This window comes from Oryzias latipes, chromosome 1 (genome assembly GCF_053564925.1).
Source record: "Oryzias latipes strain Hd-rR chromosome 1, Olatipes_Hd-rR_3.1".
Classification (NCBI taxonomy): Eukaryota; Metazoa; Chordata; class Actinopteri; order Beloniformes; family Adrianichthyidae; genus Oryzias; species Oryzias latipes.
The window spans coordinates 42,978,265-42,999,525 of NC_136237.1; the positions used below are offsets into that span (position 1 = coordinate 42,978,265).

The 21,261-nt window shown below is 49.4% G+C and overlaps 1 protein-coding gene across 4 annotated transcripts in view; it reads right to left on the bottom strand.

Moving 5' to 3' along the window:
- The window catches only part of glra3 (glycine receptor, alpha 3), a 50,166-nt gene that overhangs the window by 4,871 nt on the left and 24,034 nt on the right, over nt 1–21,261 (bottom strand). For all 4 annotated transcript variants that reach the window (XM_011493313.4, XM_078948927.1, XM_011493311.4 and 1 more), the window contains exons 2-8: nt 14,377–14,507; nt 14,141–14,208; nt 6,194–6,417; nt 5,395–5,477; nt 4,346–4,483; nt 2,976–3,190; nt 409–555 (exon numbers count right to left, since the gene is read on the bottom strand). In XM_011493313.4, coding sequence (XP_011491615.1) covers nt 409–555; nt 2,976–3,190; nt 4,346–4,483; nt 5,395–5,477; nt 6,194–6,417; nt 14,141–14,208; nt 14,377–14,507 — 1,006 coding nt within the window. The remainder of the gene's footprint in view (nt 1–408; nt 556–2,975; nt 3,191–4,345; nt 4,484–5,394; nt 5,478–6,193; nt 6,418–14,140; nt 14,209–14,376; nt 14,508–21,261) is intronic.

A 21,261-nucleotide genomic window follows, 5' to 3' on the forward strand; every position in this document is an offset into this window, starting at 1 on the left:
TCATGTTTGGACTGGGGGGGGGGGCAGCTTTGACTTCAGCTGTGTTTTCTTGATGCAGTTTGTTTTCAGCCCCCCCCCCAGATGTTCTTGCTGTGTTTGTGTGTTTTTGTCGTAACCGGATTCTTTGTCTCAGCTGAAACACAACAATCGTTCCATCACAGACGTTTCATGGACGCTGACTGGATGATGAGTCCATTCTTTTACGTGCACAGATCGTGCACGGAGACGTGCACATCTGTTGGAATGACAGAACATCACCACAGCACATGCTTGATGCACGGATCATGCACACCAGGAGAACACATGACACCCCCCACCCCCCGTGTGAGACGAACCCCAGCTGAGTGGAGGCGGGTCAGAAGGTGTGCAAAGCCCCGCCCCCCCCCTCGTTAAGGGACCCTCCTCTACCTTTGTCTTGCTCTTGTGGCGCCTGAAGCGCAGCAGCTCTTTGTGTTGCCTCGACACAAAGTTGACGGCGGCATACTCCAGCAGCGCGGAGAAGACGAAGAGGAGGCACACCGCCATCCAGATGTCGATGGCCTTCACATAGGACACCTGAAACACACAAACGCTAAGACAACGCAGGCCCCCCAGTCCTTCTATCAGCAGAAACTCAGGAAGTAAAAACTAAAAAAATATATGGAAGACAGATTAAATACAAACTATGGGGGGGGGGGTTAAAGAGGCTCCCATGCTTTTATTTTGAAGCGGCTCCAACAGCCATGCTTTTATTCTGAAGCAGCTCCAACAGCCATGCTTTTATTCTGAAGCAGCTCCAACAGCCATGCTTTTATTCTGAAGCGGCTCCAACAGCCATGCTTTTATTCTGAAGCGACTCCAACAGCCATGCTTTTATTCTGAAGCAGCTCCAACAGCCATGCTTTTATTCTGAAGCTGCTCCAACAGCCATGCTTTTATTCTGAAGCGGCTCCAACAGCCATTCTTTTATTCTGAAGCGGCTCCAGCAGCCATGCTTTTATTCTGAAGCGGCTCCAACAGCCATGCTTTTATTCTGAAGCGGCTCCAACAGCCATGCTTTTATTCTGAAGCGGCTCCAACAGCCATGCTTTTATTCTGAAGCGGCTCCAACAGCCATGCTTTTCTTCTGAAGCGGCTCCAACAGCCATGCTTTTATTCTGAAGCGGCTCCAACAGCCATGCTTTTATTCTGAAGCGGCTCCAACAGCCATGCTTTTATTCTGAAGCGGCTCCAGCAGCCATGCTTTTATTCTGAAGCGTCTCCAACAGCCATGCTTTTATTCTGAAGTGGCTCCAACAGCCATGCTTTTATTCTGAAGCGGCTCCAACAGCCATGCTTTTATTCTGAAGTGGCTCCAACAGCCATGCTTTTATTCTGAAGCAGCTCCAACAGCCATGCTTTTATTCTGAAGCGGCTCCAACAGCCATGCTTTTATTCTGAAGTGGCTCCAACAGCCATGCTTTTATTCTGAAGCGGCTCCAACAGCCATGCTTTTATTCTGAAGTGGCTCCAACAGCCATGCTTTTATTCTGAAGCGGCTCCAACAGCCATGCTTTTATTCTGAAGCGGCTCCAACAGCCATTCTTTTATTCTGAAGCGGCTCCAACAGCCATGCTTTTATTCTGAAGCGGCTCCAACAGCCATGCTTTTATTCTGAAGCGGCTCCAGCAGCCATGCTTTTATTCTGAAGCGGCTCCAGCAGCCATGCTTTTATTCTGAAGCGGCTCCAACAGCCATGCTTTTATTCTGAAGTGGCTCCAACAGCCATGCTTTTATTCTGAAGCAGCTCCAACAGCCATGCTTTTATTCTGAAGCGGCTCCAACAGCCATGCTTTTCTTGTCTGTCTCATAAATACAACCAAATAAATTCAGTGAAACTTTGTCTGAAAAGCTTGTTTCGATAAAGTTTTACAGATTTCAGATGCAGAGTGACCACGCCGTTCTTGGGAGTGGAGTCACAGCGATGAAGGTCAGTCTTCAGCCGCCGTTCGGCCGTCACTTTTAAATAAAGTTTCATCCTCCTTCTTCATCGGAAGCTCCCCCCTTCCCTCACCTGCCCCCACCTTTCCCCTCTCAGAGACGTGCATCAACAGTGTTCGTGCACGTGGTTGCAGGTATGGCGGCGTGCCCGCCCTGCTGAGTAGCGTGTGGCGGTGTCAGGAGCGTGCAGCATGGTTAAGCGTGAAAGGATGACTTATGCAGACGTGACCGAGGCGGCGGCGGAGTGCAAACCGCTGTCGAGCAGCAGAAACACGAGAAAGCTCGCTGCCTCCAAGCGTGCGCGCGTGCACGTGCACGAGGACCTCTGCTCATCTGTGTTACGCAACGTGGCGCTCTGTGTCCGATTCCTCCTCATGCATAGCAGATACCAGGAGCGGGGGGGGAGGGGGGGACCCGGCAGATGCATAATGTGTGTAAACACTACATGCTCGTGCACAGACGTGCACGGTGCTCATCAGAGCAGGATAAATCAGACCAAGTCGTCTCCATGGAAACCAGCTGCCGTAATTATGAATTGATTTTCCAAACCGATCGATCAGAAGTTAACAGGAACTTAAACCTTTAAAATCCTTTCAAAATAAAATCAATCATTGATCAATGCTGGAAAATACCATCAGGTTTGAGGTACAGTCTGTTATTGACTATAAGATAAAAACGACCAAGTGCATCAGCGGACGACACAGGATGCAGGTTAGAGAACTGAGCCAATCAGATCGTTCAAACTGAATCAATATCCAAAGGATTCGTCCGGTAAAGCGATTGGTCCTCATCTCCAGCTGAAGGTTCTCAAACATGACTTCATCATCATCCTCATCTTCATCCATCATCTGTTGACACTTCCTGTCCTTGCTGGCTGCATTCCCCTGTTTCTGTCAAAGTAATCGCATTACTTCTGGACTCAGTTTGATCTGACACTTGAATGAAACCTCTGAAGAACATCCTGACTGCAGGAGACCTCTGCTAGAACATCTGTCTACCCCCCACCCCCCACTGACCTTGGGCAGCGACGTCCTGGAGCCCGAGCTTTGCGTCGTCATGGTGAGCACGGTGGTGATGCCCAGCGCCACTCTAGCGGGGGCGGCGTCCATGTTGATCCAGAAAGAGACCCAGGACAGGATGACGATGAGGAGGGAGGGGATGTACATCTGGATCAGGTAGTAGCCCATCTGCCGCTCCAGGTGGAAGCGCACCTCAATGCAGGTGAATTTACCTGACGGACAGAGACGAATGTGGATCAAATGAATTCACGGCACTGACTAAAGCTGACAGCTGGGCTTTTATTTTTACAACCAACTTCCTGTTCTGCCGCGTGAACATGTTCAAAACAAGTAAGCCCAAGTAAATGAACCAAAATGAGATCTTTGATTTAAAATTATAATCTGGTTAACCTGAATAATCGGGTTAATACACATAATCTGGTTAACCTGAATAATCGGGTTAACACACATAATCTGGTTAACCTGAATAATCGGGTTAACACACATAATCTGGTTAACCTGAATAATCGGGTTAACACACATAATCTGGTTAACCTGAATAATCGGGTTAACACACATAATCTGGTTAACCTGAATAATCGGGTAAACGCACATAATCTGGTTAACCTGAATAATCGGGTTAACACACATAATCTGGTTAACCTGAATAATCGGGTTAACACACATAATCTGGTTAACCTGAATAATCGGGTTAACACACATAATCTGGTTAACCTGAATAATCGGGTTAATACACATAATCTGGTTAACCTGAATAATCGGGTTAACACACATAATCTGGTTAACCTGAATAATCGGGTTAACACACATAATCTGGTTAACCTGAATAATCGGGTTAACACACATAATCTGGTTAACCTGAATAATCGGGTTAATACACATAATCTGGTTAACCTGAATAATCGGGTAAACGCACATAATCTGGTTAACCTGAATAATCGGGTTAACACACATAATCTGGTTAACCTGAATAATCGGGTTAACACACATAATCTGGTTAACCTGAATAATCGGGTTAACACACATAATCTGGTTAACCTGAATAATCGGGTTAATACACATAATCTGGTTAACCTGAATAATCGGGTTAATACACATAATCTGGTTAACCTGAATAATCGGGTTAACACACATAATCTGGTTAACCTGAATAATCGGGTTAACACACATAATCTGGTTAACCTGAATAATCGGGTTAACACACATAATCTGGTTAACCTGAATAATCGGGTTAACACACATAATCTGGTTAACCTGAATAATGGAGAACCACCTAAACTTCAAGCACAGAATTAAACCCTCAGATTGTCCTCCAGGCTTCAGTTTGTGTCTTTGCGTGTGTTGGTTTTTGTGTGTTTGTGTGCTACCTGTGTTGTAGTGCTTGGTGCAGTACCGCAGGTCCGACTCGTCCTTGAGGATGAACTGGGGGAGGGTCAGGCCCTCGGCCACCTGCACCGGGCCGTTCTCCTGCCACTGGAAGATCAGGTCGTTCATGGTGTATCCGACTGGAGGACAAAGGAGCAGGTGGGTTCTGTCACGGTTCTTCTGGTTCCAACACTCATGTGAGTTCTGATGTCTGTTTTAAAAGTATCCTCTTTTATTTTGACGGTTTCCTGTTCTCCAAATGAGAAACGGATCAGGACTTCTCTAAACTCTGGTGAAGAGTTTCTGTCCAAAAACCAGCAGCTTTAGTTTGTTTGCATCTCTTACAGCTTTTACTTTGGTAATCTGTTTGTCTTTTATTCGTTCATTTTAGTTTTTTGCTGCAAGAAATTATTTTTTCATTTCTTTGGCAACCCCCCCCATGAGTCAGATAGCCTATAGTCTCTATGCATGTTTAAAGCCCACTTTCAGGCTCTACATGCTTTGAACGTTGAATGAAAGCTCAGCCAATCAAGGACTGAAAGAATAATCAATGATTGCAGTTTTATTCAACAACATTCAAAACATGAGTCTTCATCCATCAGAATGTCCCCCCCCCCTACATGACAGACCACTCCTGCAGCACCTCCTGCAGGAGTCACTGCTGCAGCTGCAATGAGTAACGCTTCCACCATCCAGTCAGGAGCCGCCGCATTAGTCGGTCGTCCTCCTGCGGTCCCCCCAGCACTCATAGACCTGCTTTTGTTGGGACATGGGGGAAGGGGGTTGGTTCATGCAGCACACCCCCAGGTCTTCGCCCCCCTGTGCCTGTCCCCAGCCCGGATCCAAGGACCAGGATGTTGACATCTCTGGACTTGGAGGCTTCTGCTTTGACCATCAAACCCGGACGATGCTCCTCTGGACCAAAGGTTCTGTCGGGGTCCAGTGGACTCCTCTGGGACTCGGCATCAGTGCAGAACCAACCCTCCTCTGACTGCAGCCCTGAGATAGAGAGGAGCCCCCACCCCCCTGAACATCTCTGTGACATACTTACAGCTCTCTAGCTGCATGATGCAGGTCTGGACGTCCATGGGGAAGTTCTTCAGGTCCATGGGACACGACAGAGTCAACGTTAGTCTGAAACCAGGACAGACACAGACATCCGGGGTCAATGTGGGGGTCAAAGACACGATCGACTTCCTCTTCGTAGGGAAGCAGCGCTGATGTGCGTGACGTTTCCTGGTGCATCAGCACCTCTGCTCTGACGGCGTGGGGCGTCTTTGACCCGGAGACTTCCTGTCATGGTATCATCCCACCACACAGCAGGCTGCTCTCTGACCGGACAGACCGACTTCACAAAGAATGGAGGAGGCGATCACGGACGCCGCTGTGATCCCAGCTAGGGATGAAACCCATATTTAAATTTATCGCCATGTTGTTTATCCAAAGGAGGTTTTGAGTCTATTGCCATAGACTTTTATTTTGAAGGGTCCAAAAATGAACAGTTGCCAGTTGTGAGCATTTTCCCGTCTTTGGCGAGTAAATGTTAGAGGGTTAGTCGCCGCGTGGCGAGGAAAACGTTTGCGTAAATGTATGTTTGCCCTTTTGGCGAATTTCTTTTGTCCTCTACCGTCTCCACGCAAATCCGTCCATCGCTAGTTATTAGCTCGTGATCGTCTGACATAAAAACCATCTGTCATATAAAAACTGTTACACCCCCCAGCACTAATGCCAGCACGTCGGGGGCGTGAAGAAGCCGAGAGCGCATCAGCCAGCGTGCACGCCTCCGCTCGGACTGCAGGCCACCAGGTCTGGTGGAGACATTCAGAGGTCACATGGGGTCACACGCTCACCGGATGGAGTACAGAACGTTGCCGTTCTTGAAGATCCTCAGGAGCTTGTTGTCCGTGGTGACTTCGTGGAAGTGGGCTCCCTTCTCGTTGGCGAAGAACAGGTCCGGTTTCCAGATGGAGTCCAGCATGGACGGGTCCAGGTCCAGGGAGTCGTCCGGATACTCGGCATAGGCCAGCCGGGGGTCGTTCCACTGCTGACGGAGGAAGATGTTGACGCGGTAATCCTGCAAACCGACAGCAGAACAGGGTTTGAGAAGGTCCGGACCCGGGACCGAGAACACAAACGAGTCCAGGTTTCCCTGAGAGAAGACTAAAGGGGTGTAGCCCCACCACTCAGCACTACCTTAAAGAACAGTGACCATGATAGGGGGGTGGGGTTCACTGAGCTGTGGTAGCTCCCAATCGGGTTACCCATTTATCTAAAAAGTTACGGCGTCACAGAACTCAAGTAGAGAATCATGGCTTCAAAAAAAATATGATACCAGACAACCACTGAAAACTGAACATTTGAACCTCAAAACAACCAGAAATAAAGGTCTCTATAGCTTTGTTCTCTACTCGTCCTCTCTGCTTAAAAATATAAACACTTGAGAAAAATGTAAATGTCAAAACTAAACTGAACATTCATAACCTGGTTTCAAACATTCTCATACAAACACAGATGTATGACAACTTTGTCACCACGTTATGACAAATAACACTGGGCCCATACTCTACTCTACTCTACTCTACTCTACTCTACTCTACTCTACTCTACTCTACTCTACTCTACTCTACTCTACTCTACTCTACTCTACTCTACTCTACTCTACTCTACTCTACTCTACTCTACTCTACTCTACTCTACTCTACTCTACTCTACTCTACTCTACTCTGTTGAGGTTACATAATCCAAAAATAAATCAATAAACAACAATAACATTGTTATTTACAATCATCAGCCAGACTTATTACAACTTATTCGTTTAAGTCCATCTCCATCCATCTTCCTCTTCCATCGTCCTCTTATCCAGGACCGGGTCGCGGGGGCAGCAGTCTAAGCAGAGATGCCCAGACTTCCCTCGCCCCGCCCGCTTCCTCCAGCTCCTCTGGGGGGACCCCAAGGCGTTCCCCGGGGCCTCCGCCCAGTGGGACATGTCCAGAACACCTCTCCAGGGAGTCGTCCAGGGGGCATCCAGACTAGATGGCCGAGCCACCTCAGCTGGCTCCTTTCGATGTGGAGGAGAAGCGGTTCTACTCCGACCTCTCCGCGGGTGACAGAGCTTCTCACCATGTCTCTAAGGGAGCCCAGCCCCCCATGGAGGAAGCTCATTTCAGCCGCTTGTAATCTTTCGGTCATGACCCATAGCTCATGACCATAGGTGATTATTGGAATTATTGGAATGAAGATATAACTCTGAATGATAAATGATCAATATTAATACTGATATTGATCATTTATGGGATTCATTTATTTAACCTCTTCTTTTTCTTCTCGGGGCTACAGGGGGGGGGGGGGGGGGGTAATCAGAGTTCACCCCCCCACCACCACCACACACCCACACACACACACACTTCCCTACATTTAAGCTAAAGGCTGCAGTCAAAACGTTGGATTATTTATCAAAGTAGGAGTCCAAAACAACAACAGACACGTCTGCGTTGACCAGAAACCAGAACCCGTGGCAGACCGACCAAACTTTCCAACACTTCCCAAGATGTTGTGGAGAAGCATTTCTACCTGAAAGGGGGAAAAAGCTTCCTAACTCCACCTCCAACGCCATAACCCAGAGGAGGTGATGTGGACCTGAACCAAAGGAGAACCGAGGAACTTTAGGGGCTCGGAGTCTGTCGTTCCCCGGTTCCGTCTGCTCGATCCGTTACAGGAACAGGAAGCTGCAGACTGAGGCCTGCAGGGGCTGAGAAGATGCTGGAGTGTTTTATTGATGGGAGCCGGACCGGTCCATCTCCTCCAGCCGGTCCCGTGGAGGGAGCTGCTCCTGAGGGCGGAGCCTCCCCGCTGCAGCGGCCCAGGACTTCAGGCTGGAGCCGGGGGGGCTAACCTTCCTTCAGCACATCAGAGCGAGCAGTGAGCTGGAAGTGCAGGAACGTCGCTTCCACTCAGTGAGCAGGACTGCAGGCCGCTGCTCCCAGTGCATTGTGGGAGTCGGGCTCCAAACAAATGGCTGAGCGTGTTCCTCCATGCAGATCCCTTACTTCACCTGAGAAAAGACAAAACCGGTGCAAACCGCTGCTTCACGAGTGGACCGAACCACCAAAGGTCTGGAGCTGAGGTGGACATCCAGAACCTCTCTGGCTGACGGGCCTCAGAGCCTGGATGCCTGCTGGTGCTGAAATGTGGTCGCTGCAGAATCTGAGCCTGCAGGCGGGTCAAAGTTTCAGAACCTTCGTCCACACGAGATCCTTACCGGCAGTTCAGGAACCGCAAGTTCTGGAAAGACCCGAGAAGATCTCTGTCCACTCATGCAGCTTCAGTGTGAGCCGATCCAACCCGACCAGAACAGAAGATTGAAATAACAGCTGAAGGTGGAGTTTAGCTCTCTGAACGTTCTGAAAGCCGTTCTCCTCAGACCCCTGAACCGAGGCCGTGTTTCACCAGCAGGTGTCGCTGTTGAGGCAGAAAGAATATCTATAAAGTCTGAATAAACCGCCTTTCCCTCAGAATTCAGAATAGAACTATTTAAAGGGGGCGGAGCTCACTCTGTTTCAGCAGCGCCGTGGAAACGCCGCGACCGTTTCATGAAACTCAGAAAAGGTTCTGATGAAGCTGAACTCTTATCAGTGCAGAGATGCAGAACCTCATCGGGCTCTGCTCAGAACCGCCGTGTTCTCATCCAGCAGCTCAGCTGCTCCAGCTGTTCATCAGCTGTGCTCAGCGGAGCACGTGCACCTCAGACAGCGACGCGCACGGAGCAGGGAGCCGGAACCAAAGAGCCGGAACCAAAGAGCCAGAACCAGAGAGCCGGAACCAAGAACTGGAACCAAAGAACCGGAATGGAGCAAAGGTTCCCCTCTGCAGCTGTGAGCCAGAGAACACGAGGTGGGTTCAGACCTTCCCTGAGAGCAGTAGACCCCCCACAGACACACCTGGACCCCCCCAGACCCCCACAGACCCACCGTGGAACCCCCCCAGACCCACCGTGGGACCCCCCCCACACAGACACCGTGGGACCCCCCCCAGACCCCACCCGACACACCCTGGGACCCCCCCCACCGACACACCCTGGGACCCCCCCCACACACACCGTGGGACCCCCCCCAGCCCCCCCATGACACCCCTAGGGACCCCCCCCACCGACACACCCTGGGACCCCCCCCACACACACCGTGGAACCCCCCCCAGACCCCCAGAGACACACCGTGGAACCCCCCCCCCAGACCCACCGTGGATTAAAGGACACAAATGAGGAACAGGAAGCTAAATCTGTTTACAGAGGAGGGCAGAGGAGAGTGAAGCAAGCTGGCCCGGGGCCCTGTGAGTGTGTGCACGTGTGAGTGTGCACGTGTGAGTGTGCATGTGTGCGTGCACAGCAGGCTCTCTCTCCCTGTGATGTAATCACAGCACAGTGAAGAAGAAGCACCACATCCTTTCCTAGACGAGGCGTTTCCACAGATGCCTGACAGTAACCAGTAATCAGAGTAGTAATCAGAGTATCATCATATTCCCGCCGGTTATAGTTTTCCTGACCGAGTTCTGCTTTGACCGAACCGACATGATGACCACGAACGCCTAGAACTGCAGGCGGCCAGCGAGAAGGGTTTGTTTACTGAAAACAGACATCAGGATCCGGTTTCCTCAGAAATGCAGGAAGGAGCTTTTTTCTGTCCTCAGACGACCCACAGCCCACAAAAAACCAAGAAACATCCAACCAATCAATCAGGATTTCACAATCCAGTTCCAAAACGCTCAGATTGGGGTTTTGATGATGGCCTGTTGAAATGAACAACAGATTATATCAAAGGGATTCGGCTGTAATCCCTGCAGTGATCAGGCTAAACCTTGTTTATGCTGCTAATCTCAGTTTGTCATCGATGGCAGAGCAGGGAGGAGCGGTCAGGTGACTCATGACCTCACCTGACCTCACTGACCTGTGCTGTGAATGTCAGCTAGGATTCCAAGACTTCTAATAATCCCAATCTGTGTGTTTCCTGTTTAACTCCATCCATCCTGTCACACTGTCGTCATGGATACAGACAGACGGACGTCAGTGAAATGACACAAACTGCATCAATCATCTAAACTCATGTGAAAGCTCTGCTGCTCATCTGAGGATGCAGACTTTTTCCCAGAATCCTCTCTGCTCATGACAGGATGCTCTCAGATAAATGAGGGTCAATAGTGAGTGGATGTTGGATTTCAAACCAATGTCTTCTGCATTGATTCCTTCTTTCATGATGCTGCATAGCTTTAAGGCTTCGAACCTCTGCAGGTCTGAAGCCTCGTCTGAAGCTTCGTCTGAAGCTTCGTCTGAAGCCTCGTCTGAAGCTTCGTCTGAAGCCTCGTCTGAAGCTTCGTCTGAAGCTTCGTCTGAAGCCTCGTCTGAAGCCTCGTCTGAAGCCTCGTCTAAAGCCTCGTCTGAAGCCTCGTCTGAAGCCTCGTCTGAAGCCTCGTCTGAAGCCTCGTCTGAAGCCTCGTCTGAAGCCTCGTCTGAAGCTTCGTCTGAAGCTTCGTCTGAAGCTTCGTCTGAAGCTTCGTCTGAAGCCTCGTCTGAAGCTTCGTCTGAAGCTTCGTCTGAAGCTTCGTCTGAAGCCTCGTCTGAAGCCTCGTCTGAAGCTTCGTCTGAAGCCTCGTCTGAAGCCTCATCTGAAGCCTCGTCTGAAGCTTCGTCTGAAGCTTCGTCTGAAGCTTCGTCTGAAGCCTCGTCTGAAGCTTCGTCTGAAGCTTCGTCTGAAGCTTCGTCTGAAGCCTCGTCTGAAGCCTCGTCTGAAGCTTCGTCTGAAGCCTCATCTGAAGCCTCGTCTGAAGCCTCGTCTGAAGCTTCGTCTGAAGCCTCGTCTGAAGCCTCGTCTGAAGCCTCGTCTGAAGCCTCGTCTGAAGCTTCGTCTGAAGCCTCGTCTGAAGCCTCGTCTGAAGCCTCGTCTGAAGCTTCGTCTGAAGCCTCGTCTGAAGCCTCGTCTGAAGCTTCGTCTGAAGCTTCGTCTGAAGCCTCGTCTGAAGCCTCGTCTGAAGCCTCGTCTGAAGCTTCGTCTGAAGCTTCGTCTGAAGCTTCGTCTGAAGCCTCGTCTGAAGCCTCGTCTGAAGCCTCGTCTGAAGCTTCGTCTGAAGCTTCGTCTGAAGCCTCGTCTGAAGCCTCGTCTGAAGCCTCGTCTGAAGCCTCGTCTGAAGCTTCGTCTGAAGCTTCGTCTGAAGCTTCGTCTGAAGCCTCGTCTGAAGCCTCGTCTGAAGCTTCGTCTGAAGCTTCGTCTGAAGCTTCGTCTGAAGCCTCGTCTGAAGCCTCGTCTGAAGCCTCGTCTGAAGCCTCGTCTGAAGCCTCGTCTGAAGCTTCGTCTGAAGCTTCGTCTGAAGCTTCGTCTGAAGCCTCGTCTGAAGCCTCGTCTGAAGCTTCGTCTGAAGCTTCGTCTGAAGCCTCGTCTGAAGCCTCGTCTAAAGCTTCGTCTGAAGCTTCGTCTGAAGCCTCGTCTGAAGCCTCGTCTGAAGCCTCATCTGAAGCCTCGTCTGAAGCCTCGTCTGAAGCCTCGTCTGAAGCCTCGTCTGAAGCTTCGTCTGAAGCTTCGTCTGAAGCCTCGTCTGAAGCCTCGTCTGAAGCTTCGTCTGAAGCTTCGTCTGAAGCCTCGTCTGAAGCCTCGTCTGAAGCCTCGTCTGAAGCTTCGTCTGAAGCTTCGTCTGAAGCTTCGTCTGAAGCCTCGTCTGAAGCCTCGTCTGAAGCCTCGTCTGAAGCTTCGTCTGAAGCTTCGTCTGAAGCCTCGTCTGAAGCCTCGTCTGAAGCCTCGTCTGAAGCTTCGTCTGAAGCTTCGTCTGAAGCTTCGTCTGAAGCCTCGTCTGAAGCTTCGTCTGAAGCTTCGTCTGAAGCTTCGTCTGAAGCCTCGTCTGAAGCCTCGTCTGAAGCCTCGTCTGAAGCTTCGTCTGAAGCCTCGTCTGAAGCTTCGTCTGAAGCTTCGTCTGAAGCTTCGTCTGAAGCCTCGTCTGAAGCCTCGTCTGAAGCTTCGTCTGAAGCTTCGTCTGAAGCTTCGTCTGAAGCCTCGTCTGAAGCCTCGTCTGAAGCCTCGTCTAAAGCTTCGTCTGAAGCTTCGTCTGAAGCCTCATCTGAAGCCTCGTCTGAAGCTTCGTCTGAAGCCTCATCTGAAGCCTCGTCTGAAGCCTCGTCTGAAGCTTCGTCTGAAGCCTCGTCTGAAGCCTCGTCTGAAGCCTCATCTGAAGCCTCGTCTGAAGCTTCGTCTGAAGCCTCGTCTGAAGCCTCGTCTGAAGCCTCGTCTGAAGCTTCGTCTGAAGCCTCATCTGAAGCTTCGTCTGAAGCCTCATCTGAAGCCTCATCTGAAGCCTCGTCTGAAGCTTCGTCTGAAGCCTCGTCTGAAGCCTCGTCTGAAGCCTCGTCTGAAGCCTCGTCTGAAGCCTCGTCTGAAGCTTCGTCTGAAGCCTCATCTGAAGCTTCGTCTGAAGCCTCGTCTGAAGCCTCGTCTGAAGCCTCGTCTGAAGCTTCGTCTGAAGCCTCATCTGAAGCCTCGTCTGAAGCCTCGTCTGAAGCTTCGTCTGAAGCCTCGTCTGAAGCCTCGTCTGAAGCCTCATCTGAAGCCTCGTCTGAAGCTTCGTCTGAAGCCTCGTCTGAAGCCTCGTCTGAAGCCTCGTCTGAAGCCTCGTCTGAAGCTTCGTCTGAAGCTTCGTCTGAAGCTTCGTCTGAAGCCTCGTCTGAAGCCTCGTCTGAAGCTTCGTCTGAAGCCTCGTCTGAAGCCTCGTCTGAAGCCTCGTCTGAAGCCTCGTCTAAATCTTCGTCTGAAGCCTCGTCTGAAGCCTCGTCTGAAGCTTCGTCTGAAGCCTCGTCTGAAGCCTCGTCTGAAGCCTCGTCTGAAGCGGTGAATTCCTGAAAGTGGAGACGCCGTTCCTCCGTTTGTCGGTGACATCACAGCGCTTTGTTCGGCTCGTGACCCTGATGGGAGAGCGCCTTTCAGTGAGTAACACGCAGAACAAACAGGGAGAGTGCAGCCGGCCTCTCCTGGCGTCTCTCTGCTGTCAGAGCCGCTAAACGTCTTTGCTGCACGTCTGCTATTCCTGTCTGCGCAGCTGTCTCCTCCCATCTTCATCTCTGTCTGCTCCTCTCCATCATTCTTCTGTCAGGGGCTTTCCTCTCTGCAAATGAAGCTGCTTCCATTCTGTGGATGCTTCTATTGAGGACATCCCATAATGTTTGCTCTGATCGACGTCTCGTGTGTCTGAGGCGGAGCTGGGATGTCTAAGGAGACCACCTGCTTTAGGAGATCTGCCCAGAAACCGTCCTCCTGATCAGGAACGACATTCAGCCATGCAGAGGGGATGGGAAGGGGGGCGGGCCGCCATTAAGTGCCATTCATTTCTATTTTTCAGTAAACCTGCAGTCGTCTATGTACGCAGAGCAACACCCACCCATCCATTCAGAATAATGACTTTAAATTCCGTCTTAAAGTGTTTTAACTCATTTCTCTTTTCTTCATCTTCTCCGTTACAGATTTTTTAACAGAAGACTGATCAGTTCTACAGAGCTTTTAAAACCAGATCTGCAGGTCTGAGGTCACAGAAAAGCAGGAAAATGCTGAATTCCAACAACAGTGTTGTTTCCTCTGCAGACGGTCTGTCTGCAGACAGACAGACAGACAGACAGACAGTCTGCAGACAGACAGACCGTCTGCAGACAGACGGTCGCTGTTTCAGGGTAAAATCCTGAAAACATTTCCTTTTTAACTCATATTTATGAACGAAAGCTCCAAATGTTTGAGGCGGTCCCTGAAGAGAGAGCAGTCTGGGTGACCCTCACTTACCATGGTGGTCTCTGCTATGGAGCCGAAGCTGTTGATGAAGATGTTACAGGAGACGTTGACCGGAGGTCCTGCAGGACGACACGGAGACACGACCGTCAGAAGAGCATCCACGAAAAGACGGAACTTCTGAAGCTGAGTAGAGTTAAAAAGGGCTACAGATTCAAAAAGAAGCCATGAAAAACTACAAGAATCCAACAGAAATGCTCAATTTAGCTCAATCCAGTTTAGCGGAGAACCTTTAAAGTTGGGTCTTATCCGAGCGTCGTATCCCGACGTTCTTCCCATCAGTTTGTCCAAGAAGTCAGAAGGAGACATGGGGGCGTGCCGCGCCCTCACAGCGGCGTCCATCTCCTTACACCGACTCACACTGTCAACACACACGAGAGGAACGTCAGACTGGAACCGGTCCATGGAGGTTCTCCTTCATCCAGGTCATCAAGTGGAGTCGCCGCATCCCGACTTGTCGTCTAATTCTTAGAATCTTTTCCACCTTGAACCCAAAAAGCTTCAACTTCCAGACATTTGGGTTCCAGAACACGAGGACTGTCGGGACAAAAAAGAGGTGGAGGGGCAGCAGAACCAACGTTTGTGATGTGATCAGGAGCAGAACGGTTCCAAAGCCTCTGGAAAAAGTCTCAATGACAACTTTAGTCAAACTTCAGTAAAACACAGCAATAGCACTAAACTAAACGGCTTTCTCTACTTCCTGTCACATTCACAATAATACGATCAACTGAGGGAATAACAGGAAAGACAGAGAGGTGGATCCAGAATTAAGATTCTGAAGGATCCTAAATGGGAAAATGATCAATAAAGAACAGTAAAGGTTAGAGAGAGAGAGAGAGAGAGAGAGAGAGAGAGAGAGAGAGAGAGAGAGAGAGAGAGAGAGAGAGAGAGAGAGAGAGAGAGAGAGAGAGAGAGAGAGAGAGAGAGAGAGAGAGAGAGAGAGAGATAGAGAGATAGAGAGATAGAGAGAGAGAGAGATAGATAGATAGATAGATAGATAGATAGATAGATAGATAGATAGATAGATAGATAGATCTTTATCATATATCAGTGATTATTGGCAGAAGAGTCTTTGGATGAATATTTTTCCATCTTAAAGGCAGAACTAGAACCACATGGGTGTCATTTATCTCTTATTTTAGTTCTCCAGGCCTCTGTTTGCTGCAGTCCCACTCATGCTTCGTCTCTCTTTTCCCTCCGATGGAACGGGACGGGAAAGAGGTAATCATGTGATGAAGGCGACGCTCTTCATCACTCCTCATCCTCAAACCGGCGGACCTGTCAGGTGAGATCCGGGCGCCCCGCTCCCAGCAGCCCTTCGCCGCTCATCAGCGCTTCCTTCCACTTCATTAACCACTGCTCTTTGGTCAGATGACTCTGGCAGGTTAACCGCGACACTCAGCCGGCTGGCATTTAACCAACACCCCCCCGCGTCCTCCTGGGTGGAAGCCTCTAAATGTCAGAGCCGTGTCCGTCAGCTGGGATGAGTGGGAACGTCATCAGCTTCCTGTCAGCTGCACTCAGAGCTGAAGAAGCAAACACGACACTTTGATCAAGCGTTTAGGATCACGCCGTCAGCGGCGAGGAGCGACAGAGGTCGTCACACAGGACGCGTCGACGTGTGAGCTCCTCATCTACCCAGCACCAGTCTGTAGTCCTCATCAGAGGAACTACAGAGAGCTGGAGGGACAAAAGACCACTGGAACCAGATTTCTGTGGCTGGAAATACAGAATCGTACCAACAGCGTTTACCTACGGCTCTGTCCACACCACACACTGAAAGTAGCAGAGCTGCAGTGGGAGGAGCTAACCAGCATACTGGGACCTGTGTGGCGTTCAGCATCTCATTTTCAGCACATGAGCAAGCAGAGCAGGAATCAAACCTGCAAACCTCAACGCTCCCTCTGCTCCACAGCTGCAGAACGTAAAGACTAGTGCATCGTCTGCAAAGAAGTTTCCATTTTCCTCCCATACGCTTAGCTAATGCATCCAGCAGAGGATAAACTGGAGGGGTCCCAGGCTGGACCCTGGGGGACTCCAAGGGTCCCAACTGTGGTGACATGTTCCTCAACCTCTGAAGCATCATCCAACCTCCTGATTGGACCAGAAGCTGACTCCTCCCCCCATATCACCTGAACTTCCAAAGATACTGTTTAATAGCTGCAGAGTCTCAGTCGTTCTTTGGTCATTCGTCATTAATCATTTTATTTTAATTTGTTCTTCTTTTAATTATTGTATAAAGTGCTCAGCCTGTGATCTAAACAAAATGCATTCAAAGTAATTATAGTCTGGAAATGAATTTCTTTAAAGAAATATTTGTGATAAAAACAGAAAACAAAAACAAAAACCTGCAAAAAATATAATAAAGTTCAGATTTTTTTCCATGAACAGAAAGTTCCAGGATAGACAGAGAGACAGAGAGACAGAGATGGGAAGGACGTGCAACAGATAAGGGTGATTAAGGACAGAGATGGAAAGGTGCTAACAACCCAGGAGAGTGTACAGAAAAGATGGAAGGAGTATTTTGAGGAGCTGATGAACGTGGAAAATGACAGGGAAAGAAGGGAGGAAGATGTGGTTGTTGTGGAGCAGGAAGTAGCAGAGATTGGAAAGGATGAGGTTAGGAAGGCTCTGAAAAGGATGAAGAGCGGAAAGGCCGTTGGTCCTGATGACGTACCTGTGGAGGTATGGAAGTGCTTAGGAGAGACAGCAGTGGAATTTCTAACGAGTTTTTTCAATAGGATTCTAGAGAGTGAGAAGATGCCTGAGGAATGGAGGAGAAGCGTTCTGGTTCCGATCTTTAAGAACAAGGGTGACACGCAGAACTGCAGCAACTATAGAGGAATAAAGTTGATGAGCCACACAATGAAGCTGTGGGAAAGAGTAGTGGAAGCCAGGCTTAGGAAGAAGGTGGAGATTTGTGAGCAGCAGTATGGTTTCATGCCCCGTAAGAGCACCACTGATGCCATTTTTGCTTTGAGAATGTTGATGGAAAAGTACAGAGAAGGTCAGAAGGAGCTGCATTGTGTGTTCGTAGATTTAGAGAAGGCGTATGACAGGGTGCCGAGGGAGGAGCTGTGGTACTGTATGAGGTCGTCTGGAGTGGCAGAGAAGTATGTCAGAGTAGTTCAGGACACGTATGAGAGAAGTATGACGGTGGTGAGATGTGCGGTAGGTCAGACAGAGGAGTTCAAGGTGGAGGTGGGACTACACCAAGGATCAGCTTTGAGTCCTTTTTTGTTTGCTATGCTGATGGACAGGCTGACAGACGAGGTAAGACAGGACTCTCCCTGGACAATGATGTTTGCGGATGACATTGTAATTTGCAGTGAGAGTAGAGAGCAGGTGGAGGAACAGCTAGAGAGGTGGAGGTTTGCTCTGGAAAGAAGAGGCATGAAGGTCAGTCGTAGTAAGACAGAATACATGTGTCTGAACGAGAGGGATCAAGGTAGAAGCGTTAGGTTACAGGGGGCTGAGGTGAAGAAGGTGCAGGAGTTTAAGTACTTGGGGTCAACAGTTCAGTGTGATGGGGAGTGTGGAAAAGAGGTGAAGAGGCGAGTGCAGGCAGGTTGGAGCGGTTGGAGGAAAGTGTCAGGAGTGTTGTGTGACAGAAGAGTGCCAGCAAGACTCAAAGGAAAGGTGTACAAGACAGTGGTGAGACCAGCTCTGCTCTATGGGTTAGAGACGGTAGCAGTGAGACAGAGACAAGAGGCTGAGATGGAGGTAGCGGAGATGAAGATGTTGAGGTTCTCCTTAGGAGTGACCAGGTTAGACAGGATAAGGAACGAGTACATCAGAGGGACGGCTCATGTTGCCTGTGTTAGCGACAAAGTCAGAGAAGCCAGACTGAGATGGTTTGGACATGTTCAGAGGAGGGATGGTGGATATATTGGTAGAAGGATGTTGGAGATGGAGCTGCCTGGCCGGAGGGCAAGAGGACGGCCAAAGAGGAGATATATGGATGTCTTAACAGAGGACATGAAGTTGGCTAACGTTAGGGTAAAAGATGTCCATGATAGAGTGAGGTGGAAAAGGATGATTCGCTGTGGCGACCCCTGATGGGAAAAGCCCAAAGAGAAAGAAGAAGAAGAAGGAAGTTTGTGAAGAATAGTTAGAAACTGCCTTTAACTTTTATTACACTAATGGTTTAAACTTAATTCACTGAGCATGTATTGTCATCTCAAAATTATATTACATTTGAAGAAAGCACAGCCAAACTATTGTTCTAACAGTTTCTTCCCATACTCCCTCTTTTCTGTGCATGTTTTCTGCTGAGCAGGCCTCAGACTTATCTTCACTTTAGCCTTGGAGCTTCCCTCCAGCAGTAACCTGTGGGCGTGATTTTCACACGAAGATCCTCAGACCATCTTCTGAATATGCTAATGCAGGGTTTTTATACCAAAGCCCATCCCTGAGCTCGTTGGTTCGGACTTTGAATGTACCATGTTCATGTCTGTCCCCTTCGTGTTTGTGCGAAGTAAAACCTCCACAAAAGCTAAGTTACTGTCTCTGAGTCATTATTCATTATTTCTGTGTGTAAGAAACTGACGGGGTAACGAACCTAAAAATATTCCTATTTTACAGTCCTTTCTAGAAAATCCAGTTTCTTCACATTTGGTCCTTCTGAGCCGGCCGGCGCGCGCCCTGGACATCGCTGGAACCCCTGGGGGGGGTTGCCTGAAAACCGCTAGCGGTCTGAGATCACAGCCTCAGCATTGACCAATCCGCCTTCAGGATCGGCGGCCCTCGCCCTTGGGTCCGGTGGTGCCCCCGGTGACGTCGGACCCTCATCAAATAGCGACGTTCATTGCTTGAAGTGAGTACGCCACACAGAAAGTCTGTCCTCTCTTTACTTGTTAGGGTTTTATGTTGACTGTGTCTGTGTCTTGTGTGTGGGTGCCTCATCTCTTGGGGAAGAACAGAGAGAGCCGTGTGCAGTCACAGTGCTGCGCGTGCACGCTGACCACAGGAGCGCCTGCAGTCAGCCTGCTGCGGGTGCATGTGTCCTCCTTCACGGGAGATGACAGGGAGAAGTGTGTAGCGTCAGAGAAAAACCCGTCGGAAGCTGTGTGTCCCCGACGTAGGGATAGATTCGGTTGAAACCGGTCGGAAGCTGTGTGTCCCCGACGTAGGGATAGATTAGGTTGAAACCCGTCGGAAGCTGTGTGTCCCCGACGTAGGGATAGATTCGGTTGAAACCCGTCGGAAGCTGTGTGTCCCCGACGTAGGGATAGATTCGGTTGAAACCCGTCGGAAGCTGTGTGTCCCCGACGTAGGGATAGATTAGGTTGAAACCCGTCGGAAGCTGTGTGTCCCCGACGTAGGGATAGATTAGGTTGAAACCCGTCGGAAGCTGTGTGTCCCCGACGTAGGGATAGATTAGGTTGAAACCCGTCGGAAGCTGTGTGTCCCCGACGTAGGGATAGATTAGGTTGAAACCCGTCGGAAGCTGTGTGTCCCCGACGTAGGGATAGATTAGGTTGAAACCCGTCGGAAGCTGTGTGTCCCCGACGTAGGGATAGATTAGGTTGAAACCCGTCGGAAGCTGTGTGTCCCCGACGTAGGGATAGATTAGGTTGAAACCCGTCGGAAGCTGTGTGTCCCCGACGTAGGGATAGATTAGGTTGAAACCCGTCGGAAGCTGTGTGTCCCGACGTAGGGACAGAATCGGTTGAAACGTGCTGTCGGCTGTGTGGACGGCTTAGGGACAGATTCGGTTAAGGCGCGTCGTGCACGGCATTTGGGAACAAACGGAGCTCCGGGGAATTCATGTGTGTGTAACGTTTTTTATGTCTTGTCTGTGTCTGCTTTCTGCGACGGCTTCTGTGGTGTATGCTCGCTTTGATTAATGCCTCATGATGGCTTTGATTCATATCTTATTCTAAATAAATGCATAATGAATATGGTGACTCAGTTGACAAATAATTAGGCTTCTTTTCTGATTCTCCAAGCTTTTTCTGCTGATTAGATTCAGCGCTGGAGGATCCATAAAAAGGGTTACTTGGGTGGGAGCTCTGGTTTGTGATTGAAATTGAGAAGCTGGTTCTCAGGACAGCCACATCCGCAAGGGATTTAGCTCTTGTAGAAGCCTGGTGTGGTCTATGAATTCCTGAGAACGTTGTGGCTGATCGTCATTCATAACCCTAGAAAACATGGGTGGGACTCATTCACAAAATCTCACTAAAAGGAAAAAAAGCACATTGATCAGGTCCAGAAAACTTTTCATAAAGTTTGGAAGTATGTGGGAAGTCAGGATCAGACATAAATCAAGTATTTGGATAAATGGTTTAAAGATTATGGATTTCATAGAAAGTTAAGCAGCCTCAGAGTGCAGGACAGAGTAGAAGGAGGGGGGGACAGCTTCACAGATCAGAGTGCGCGTGCCCGAGCCTGCAGACAGGCTGATGAGGACTCGCAGAAAGGAGGGGTGATTTCTCCATTGTAAGCAGATATAAAAGCTTTCTCTGCTCTCCGAATAATGATAGGACGTGTTTTAGTATGTTTTTTGGGGGTATTTTAGTGTTTAGGACATGGACTAGGGTAGATGTTCAGAAAAAGCAATAGAAAGTATCATTTCTTACAAAGCAGATGTGGATCATTTTGTGGAGGACAGACCTCCCTCTTGTATAAACATGATCAGACTCGGATGGCTGGTGCAGGTTTCCCTTTTTTTAGTTCACTCTCCCCTGCTCATAAAAAGTTTGATTGCAGCCTTCTGACCCCACTAATCAGGTCCCTGCATTTCTGCTTGTAAATCAGGATTGACCCCTTAAAAGCATTCCTGAGGATCTCTGGTTCACTAACTCGCCTTACATTTTACATTTTTTTAATGGACATGTCTGCTAATCTTTCTAAGTTTCAACTCTCAGGGCAATAAGTGTAGTAAAACTAAACTCCAGTTGGCCCAAGCACAAGTTAAAATTTTCGGGACATTTAGTTTCTGTTTCTAGCAAAATTATTTCTCTCCCCGGACCTCACCACCTTATCTGATCAGCCCCCACCTTTACTCACTCGCTGTAAGCTGCAGCTGCTTGCGCGGCTGATAGTTGAAACAATGTCACCTGTGATTCTCTTGTGCGAATTCTCCAGAATCACATGCAGTGTGCTCTACTCCC